The sequence below is a fragment of the Pangasianodon hypophthalmus genome, chromosome 20 (genome assembly GCF_027358585.1).
Source record: "Pangasianodon hypophthalmus isolate fPanHyp1 chromosome 20, fPanHyp1.pri, whole genome shotgun sequence".
Taxonomy (NCBI): Eukaryota; Metazoa; Chordata; class Actinopteri; order Siluriformes; family Pangasiidae; genus Pangasianodon; species Pangasianodon hypophthalmus.
Genome location: NC_069729.1, coordinates 6243718 through 6252589, shown reverse-complemented (window position 1 = coordinate 6252589; position 8872 = coordinate 6243718). Strand labels below are relative to the sequence as shown.

Sequence of the window (8872 nt, the reverse complement as noted above, 5' to 3'; positions counted from 1 at the left end):
AATGCATCCTCACCCAAAATGTGTTCAGCTGCAGCACATGTACACACCTGCAGCCTGCTCCGATTATTTTGCAGATTTCTGAAATCATTGCATACATAAACAGTAAAACAGCTCTGATTTGCTTCTTTTTTCCACTTCCAATATGGGTCATATTAAAATGAGCTTCTGAATCTGAAGCCTGCAACCTGCAGTATGTGAGGATGCATTTCCAATGCCAACCAATCCCCTTTTTTTTTTTTTTTTTTTTGCTGTCTCTGACAAGATCTGATATGATTCCAAAAGTACATGGACACCCTGCCCATCACACACATTTATTCCTTCCCCAAACTGTCCTAGTGAGCACACGATTGTATAGGATGTCTTTATACAATTTCCCTTCTCTGGAACTAAGAGGCCCAAACATGTTTCATCATGACAGTGCCCCTGTGCATAAAGCGAGGTTCATGAAGACATGGTTTGCCAAGGTTGGAGTGGAAGAAATCGAATGGTCTGCACAGACTCTGAGTTCAACCCCAGGCCTCGTGCACTTAACACCAGTTCAACCTCACTAATGCTCTTGTGACAGCCATGCTCTAAATCTAAATCTATATCTAAAGGCCTTCCCAAAAGGGTGGAGGCTGTTATAACAGTAAGGGGGAAGGGGAATGGGGGAAGGGGTATGGGCAACTCTGCCGATGGTTTTTTGAATGGGAACATATGAGTGTGATGTTCAGGTGTCCATATACTTTTAGCCATACAGTTTATACCTGATTTCCAATCATCTGTCTCACCTCTAAACACTCACATCCAATAATCATTGTTATGTGACAATAGGCTAGGCCAGAATTCATCTTTTGGTGCTCAAACAGCCCTCATGAAGCTTGGAGGGTAGTCACTGAAGTCCAGCTTAAAGAAAATTCTCATCAATCTATTAGGGGATACAACCATTAAAAAATGCAGAAATTACAGAAACCAGGCTGTCTATAAGGACATGACAGAGCAAGGATACAGTCAGTCCTGGCGTCACTGCCAATGTAAAATTAAAGACGTTGAGACAAAAGACTACAATAATCACAGTGGAAGCAACAGAATCACTTGTCTTTTCTATGACTACACTGATGCTACTGGTAAAAAGTTATTTTTAGCCTAGCGGATTTTTTGGTGGGGAATGATGTAAACACAAGAATTGGATATGGTTCAGGTCTCTCACATATGTAAACAGACACACAAAAAAAGATTTGCATCAAAATATCAGAATTGTGCATCAAGGACCACACAGTATATGCGGCCATATAGACCACGCCACTGAACAGGAAATTCAGCAAAAGGAAAAGTTACATTTCATGGCATTTGTGAATCCCTTGCCTCAATATTTTTCATATGGCAGCATAGCACCTCTGCAAACCATAGCCCATGAACCAGTACCATCTTCCCACTAGACTATTCTAGGTAATCATCACCATGGTAACAGCTTTATACTCAAGGAAAACATGACCAGAGCCCCGTCTTCTGATTTCTTCTTATTTTAAATAAAGTTCAGCCTTACAAGATGTAAAATGGCATTAAGAGTGAATTGGTGGATGTGAATTCATTTGGAAAATTTGGGGAGGGATTTGTGAACTCCAATTTAATGGCTGTGGTTTTGGAATATGGATGTGGTGTCCACATACTCTTGGCCATGCAGTGTAGATAAACAAGTGCCTGACCAAATATCTTTCAGTTCTGAGAAAACTATCCACGGACAAGAGCTCCCATTGGTAAACAATTACTTACTAATATTCACAAAAAAAGGAAAGTGGAGCAGGTGGGAGCATGGTTTAGTGGGTGTCTGCAGTGGGAGGGTGGTGTTTAGAGGACAAGCTACAGGAGGAAGGGGTAAAGCATCCCACCTTAGCCCTGTTTTAGTGTGATCTCTTTTTCTCTTTCCCTGAGCAGTGACAGTGACCATGTGTCTATGTGACCATGAGCAGAGCAAAGCAGAAAGCAATGAGCAAGCTCGAATGCTGCCAAGTTATTTGTGCTGATGAAAGGTTTGTGCCACAGGCATGAGCCTAAATCAAAAGCTGACACGCTGCTGTGTTTCTGAGCAGCATACACTCGACATTATTGCACTGGTGCTGAAATCCGGGAGCTGCATGGAGAACAACGCAACACGAGTTGTGTGTTACAGTGAGATGTACATACATATGTAAAAGGCTCTGCCTCAGCTTGTGGTTGGCTGAAGAGTGAATCTAACTGAAGATGCCTAACTGGAAACCCATTGTCTCCTGCCCAAAAGTTGTATGATGGGACAATTCCATTGCAATTGCAGCGTAACATGGTATGTTCAAACAACAGGAGCTCAAACAATGTGTTTAATGACCTGAAGACCTATGCTACATGATGCTGACGTAAAATAACAGGGTATGCAGGAACTGATATTTCAGTTAACAGGAAATGTTTAGCACATTAGACATACAAGTATTCAGGCCGTACTAGGTTTAGCAGCATTTTAAAGACAGAAACAGGATCCTAATATTTTAAAGTGCAGCAGGAACAGGCTGCAATAGTTTGATGCAAAAGTACAGTTCAAAGGACTGGGTTTGTCTTCTTAGTGAGCACACTATTTGAATAGACAAGAATATGCCTTCTGTAATGCACCCTTGAAGAAAAGTGCCTTTTGCACTACTGGACGAGTTTAAGGTGGACAGAATAGAAGGTGTTGGAGTTATTAAGAAAATTGGTGAGCCAACTTGCTGATAATAGTGGATTCGAACCAATTAAAACAGAACATTTCAAACTTCATACGTGGGAGGATATAATGGTTCTGTATGTAAAGTAGATACACCTTCTGGATTTTGGCAATAAAACTGGATGACGTCACGTTACTAGTCGGTTACAGTTTCCTGAAGTTACCTTTTTGATTGTGTAAGCTCTTGAGGTATACCATAAGATCATATATTTAGTCTACAAAAACATTGAAGGTGTAGACATGTCCATTGATGCCATTGTTATAATGGGAGGCACGAAGGGAGAACATGATCACAGACTCAGACAGGTCCTGGGAGATACTCATAGGGCGAAACTGAAAATGACCAAAAAAATGCCAGCTGGGTGTGTCTGAACTGACATTCATGGGTGACATGAAGCTCTTGTCCAACCTGATCCAGTAAAAGTGCCAGCCGCTGTAAACCTGCCAGTTCACGAAAGAAAGATGTGCTCATGGGGATGATGCACTATATAAGAAAGTTCATATCTAACCACTCAGAAAAGACTGCGCTATAAACATGGCTAAAGAAAAAGAAAAATCCACAGGACTGGGAAAAGCTCAGGAGAGTTCTGGGTAGATGACATTGTATACAAGGCATGGTCATCCTAAATCTCTTAACAGAATGGATTACAGATAGATTTCATGTAGGAAATCAGGCATAGCGTTCATGAAATTATGTTCTTGTCTCGAATCAACCAGGTTATTTCAGATGTTGTACTGCCATGCCTGGGGTATCAGCTGAGTAATCCAAGTGAGCCACTACTGCCACATCCAGCTCCTTAGTGAAAATATCAGAAAGCAGAAGATCTGTTCACTTGCAACAACAAAGATTGTCTGATAGTCAGTGACTATTACTGGATGGAGTCCAACTTTTCCCAGACATGAAATGCCAACAGATGTGTTGACAGATAATAGCCCACAGTTTAGCAATGTGGATTTTAAAGGATTAGGGCTTGGGCCTGGGACTTTGTACCACATCAAATCCACCTTTTTCACAATCCACTGGCTTTGTGGCAAGGTCATCTGCAATTGTCAATAAGGTGATGAGAAAAGCTAAAGACAGTGGAGTTCATTTCTATAAAATATTACTTGCTTATCACGGCACACCACTAGAGTGCAGATATTCACCTGCTCATCTCTTGATGGAATGGCGCTTTCAATCTAATTTGACTGTCAAAGGTCTTGAAACAAAGGAAGGTAAGACAGTGAGACAGATCAAGGAACAAGAGAGAGCAAAACAAAATATGTATTACAACATAAACTCCCATTGAGCTGTAAAAAAAAAAAAAAAGAGTCTTGAGTCGATATTCACATCAAGGTCTTTTGCTGCTGCACATAATGTAACTGAAAGGCCATCAAGAGTTACTGCATAACTGGAAAAATTACTTCTAACTATCTGTAGACCTAGTAAAAGTACTTCAGTCTTGCCAGAATTGAGTAGTAGGAAATTACCCAGTATGCACAGTATTACTCAGTTTTGATACTATGGTATCAAAAGCTGCCCTGAGATCAAGTACTACAAGCAAAGCAATGCTATGCTGATCATATATGGCTATATGGTCATTTACCATAATTAGTTATCCAGTTATCTAAACTTCGATTCATACTCTGAATGTCAACTATTTTCATCAGTGAATAAGAATACTAAATAAGAATATTGGATTATATTGATTTTCTGTTAGAAGAGAGACATAAGATGACCTTGTGGCAGTAAGAAGCTATTTTTTAATAGATGAGCAAACTTTTGAGCAGTGTCTATTTATATTTGAATTTGATGATTGTCAGGATGCAACATTTTTCCCCCAATTGTTTTATTCCCTAATCATCTTTTGAATAAATATTTTTTAAGTCTAGTATATAGTGAGTTTTACTTTACGTGTTCATTCACCTGTTGGAGTTCTGTGAGCTTTGAAGGCAAATTGAGCTATAAATCTGGGAGATTTTCAGTAAAGCTGGGTACAAAGCATAGCCAGCATGATTGTATGCTTAATGTGTGTGAATGTTGGCTGAAATCTTTCAACTGAAATAAGAAATTAAGAGAATTGTAAACATGTTTTCTATATCTATGGCAAATATATTAAACCAAGGGCGTACCCATCAGTGAGCTCCATTATATTCTGGTTTCACCTATCAAGTTCAATATAAACCCAATCCCTGCCTTCAGAGGATGTTGCAGTCTACCAAATTGAATAGTGAAGTCTCTCAGTGGTAAAAGCTATAATCAAATAATTAGACTACAGAAGAAATTCTGAATCTAAAGGCCCTGCACACCTTTAAATACTTATTGGTGAGAATGACTGCATAGACTAATTCAGTTATGTTCATGGGAGGGAGAGGGAAAAAAAAATAAAAAATAGTTCAGCTGTTTTAGCATCAAGCTCCAACTTTTCAAACGAGGGACAGGAAGTCAATCCCAGAACAGAAGTGAAATTATGCACTGAAAAATTCTGATAAAGCCTGGCAGTCAGATTGAGGGCCTTATTGCAGATTGCCATGGATAGATAATATAGTTAACCACAAGCCTACTTATTATCAAACATTTAGTGAGCATATTAAAGTTCAAGGCAATGCCCATTCCAGTTTTGCAACACTTAACCTAACTTTAAGTAAAACCTACAAGTTACTGTTACCTTGTGAGAACCCTTGGCATGGCCCCAAAGTGCTCCCAGATAGCACAATTCTGATCATTCCATATTGGACCAGCAATTAACACAGTGATTTGGAAAATGTTTGTAACAGGAAAGAATAGACAATAGGGTCAAAGAGATACAATACCTAGGCCAATGTCAGGACATCATATAGTTAACCAGCATAAAGTACAAACGTGGGAACCACTCTAAATATCACCATAGTAACAGATTTATACTCAAACTAGAAAAACATGACCACCACACCATTTAGATTTTTCTTTATTGTTTCACCACCTTCATTTGTGAACCAGAGTCAAGAGTTGCTCATTTTCCTGGACCTGCTTTAACCTGTAGTGGAGAAAAATGGGCAGGATATGACACACCTTTGGATGGGTTAACCATTAGGGAGCCTGGCTTTTGATTTAAAGTGAAGTAATTAGGAAAGGCATTCACCCAGGGCCTCTGGTACATCTGCAATTTATCCCCACTATTGGGGCCAGATGCTGGGACACCAGGGGAAGCCATAGTAACATAATGATTATGCATTCCAGGAAACCAAGGATACAAAAGCAGTTGATCAGAATGGCTGGGTGCAACTGTGGTAGCTGGGGTAGTTGTTGGGGTTGTGGGGGTAACTAAAGGAGATCCAGGCTGGCTATAGTGGAAATACCATGGCATGCCATAAGGATAATACATTCCAGGTAACCAAGAATACAAAAGCTGATGAGCACTGGCTGGAGCAACTGTGGTAGCTGGAGTAGTTGGCGCTGTTGTAGTATGGGTAACTGGGGGAGATCCAGGCTGGCTATATTGGAAATACCATGGCATGCCGTAAGGATAATACATTCCAGGTAACCAAGAATACAAAAGCTGTTGATCAGTGGCTGGTGCATCTGTAGTAGTCAGGGAGGCATCTGAGAGAGTTCCAGGCTGCCTATAAAAGAAATGCCATGTTCTACAATAACCATAGGGAAAATAACCCATAGGAACATGTGGAAGAGGAGATACGGGTGGGACATACATGTCAGCAGGTAAAGCAGTTGTAGCTGGGGTCTGAACAGCTGAACAGGACAAGGTCACCTCCCCATCCATGTATTGCACAGACAAAAGCATCTCGGCACCCTGACAAAGAAAGTTAAAGGATTAACAGTTAAGTAGTTACACAGTCAGCATACAAGCCCATAAATGCAGAATTACCTCAAACTTCCAGCAGTTGCTTGTATATGGTGCAGTGAGAGTCAGTCCACCTCCCACAACTTCCAAGGTAAATCCACATGTAGTGGAAGCTTGGTACACCGGTTGCCACACACCATTCACTAAAATCAAATGCTTCTCAGTACCAGATTACCCAGTAGTGTTCCGTTCCCAAACATTGTACAGCAAGTCACTCACTGAAAATAAAGCCAATCCTAAAGCAGAAACTAATCTCACCCTTCAGCCTGACAGCATCTGTAGACTGGCCAAGATAGGCAACCATAGCTGAAGGACTACAGGAGACCGTAGTGAGAGGACGAGTCACGGGACAGGCCATCTTCACCGCAACTCCCAAAACACGCAGTGGCAGGATGTAGGTATTCCCCTGTAATCAACAACCTGACTTGCTCATCAAGAACACATGCGAGATAAGAAAATGCAAAGGAAAAAAAAAAAAAAAAAAAAAAAAAAAAAAAATGCAGCAAGCCATCATTAAATAGCAAGCTTATTCTCAAAGAATATAATGAAGTACATGCAACAAGCATCTCTATAATGGGCAAGTCAACTGCAGGTTACCTGCTGTGCAACATTACAGCCATCATAGTTGGCAACGAGCGCAACATCTCTGCGGGCCCTCTTCACAGAAAAGCCACAGTGGGAAGGCATTAGTGATAGTGGTACTGGGCCCCTTTCACCTAAGGAAAGCAAAGTTATTTTGCATTCTAGTTCAAACTGAAGAGAATACAGTTGCATTTTGAAAGCAAGACTGCTCAACATGAGACCTTGATCACCTCTCACAAGATAGATTACACACTTTTTTGTGGCAAGCAATTTAATACTTGCAAGATCCCAGACAGTCATGCTGTCAGAGGTATAATCTGTAAAATTCAAAGTTAAGCCAGTGAATGGAGCCATAGGACAAAAAGGAATAAGATAGCCCTTAACTGCAGTCAGATGTGACTGAAGATGATTAAGGCCAATGAAAGGTCAAGCAATAAGGCTTTACACTCCAGAAAGGAAGCATTGTGCTCAATTTATACCGTTTAAAAAAAAAAAAAAAAAAAAAAAAAAAACAAAAAAAAAAACCCTTGATAAAGCACTGCTTTCAACTGTACCATAGAATTAAAGTGGTCTTAAACCAACTTTTCATGCAAGAAAGACAAGCAACATCCCTTTTAGACCACACTCACTTGTCTCAATCAAGAAGTTGGGTACTCGACGTCCCTGAATACGCAGGGTCATTGAATCCTTCTCACACTGCACTGAGGGATTCCAGCGCCTGAATATTAACTTGGCCAGTTGGGACCCTTCTGACAAGAAGGAGAAAACATTCAAACCAATATCAGGACAAGAACATGATGCTAAATACCAGATGTTAGATTATATTTGTACCAGTCAACTCAGGCTGATCAGATTGATAGCCATTGGTGTCTCCAGCGTATTCATCATACACCTTCTTGACAACACCATCCTTGGTTTCATTTGTAGTCTTGCTAGAACCAATAAGAAGTCTACCAAACTGAACTGATTTACCCTGAGGAGCTATCTCAAGACAAAATGCTGAGGAGATCAGCATCAGTACTACCATTACCATAAAACATGTTTCCTTTTCTTGCCACAACATTTGTACTCTTTTTACTAGTTTACTTACACCACCACAAACTAAAACACTAAGCACGAGCTTATGAGTCAATATATATTGTAACCCTTAATTAGTTTCCCAAGGAAATCAGTGGCATAGCAATCTAAATCACCTGTGACTAATTAGTGTGAATTTTTTTTTTTCTTGGTTTCACTATTCGGTTACTTATACAGGCCTTCATAAGTGCATTTGGATGTGTTAGCCCTAGCAAAATTAGAATACTGGGATTGACTAAGTGAATTTTACATGAAAAACAAATCATGGATTTGGGGCTGTGTTGACAAATAATCTTAAATGTATACTTACGTAAGAGTTTTTGCTTAATGGTCAGTGGTATTAAGTGCTATTTTAATCCATTTTCTCTCAACTTTTTTGTAGTTTTTGACAATTTCCTCTCACTAGCTAGCTCTCCTCTATCACAACACAGCATATACTTCCTTCAAGAAACATATCTGGTGTTTCATGAGCATAGATGATCAAATGGGAGGTTCAGGTAAACATGCTCCATGGTCCAGGTCTGATGCTCACATACCCATGTTAGGTGCTTTCAGCAGTGGACAGGGGTCAGCATGGGCACTCTGACCGGTCTGTGGCTATGCAGCCCCATACACAGCAAGGTCTATCATAACCAGTGTTAACTTTTTCAGCAATTAGTGCTACAGTAGCTCTTCCGTAGGA

General features: G+C 40.2%; 1 protein-coding gene across 2 annotated transcripts; it reads right to left on the bottom strand.

Annotated features, from left to right (window-relative positions):
- Window positions 1–5621: 5621 nt before the first annotated feature.
- LOC113539691 (uncharacterized) lies at window positions 5622–8222 on the bottom strand. Of its 2 annotated transcripts, none has more exons than XM_034314072.2 (7): window positions 7945–8222; window positions 7743–7862; window positions 7129–7247; window positions 6790–6937; window positions 6556–6674; window positions 6380–6480; window positions 5622–6292 (listed from the first exon to the last, which is right to left on the bottom strand). In XM_034314072.2, the coding sequence occupies exons 1-7, from the start codon at window positions 8174–8176 to the stop codon at window positions 5683–5685; spliced, it is 1449 nt and encodes a 482-aa protein (XP_034169963.2). In that variant the 5' UTR covers window positions 8177–8222; the 3' UTR covers window positions 5622–5682. The 2 variants fall into 2 exon arrangements, with proteins under 2 accessions (XP_034169963.2, XP_034169964.2); XM_034314073.2 differs by having other exon boundaries at window positions 7743–7859.
- Between the last annotated feature and the right edge of the window lie 650 nt (window positions 8223–8872).

What these genes read in the sequence shown, in the direction of transcription:
- LOC113539691 (XM_034314072.2), bottom strand. Translation starts at nt 8,176, where the DNA reads ATGTTGTGGCAAGAAAAGGAAACATGTTTTATGGTAATGGTAGTACTG. An exon ending in TGATCAGCCTGAGTTGACTG is followed by an intron (nt 7,863 to 7,944) that starts GTACAAATATAA and finishes CCTTCTTGTCAG; the next exon opens with AAGGGTCCCAACTGGCCAAG. An exon ending in AGATGCTGTCAGGCTGAAGG is followed by an intron (nt 6,675 to 6,789) that starts GTGAGATTAGTT and finishes ATTTGATTTTAG; the next exon opens with TGAATGGTGTGTGGCAACCG.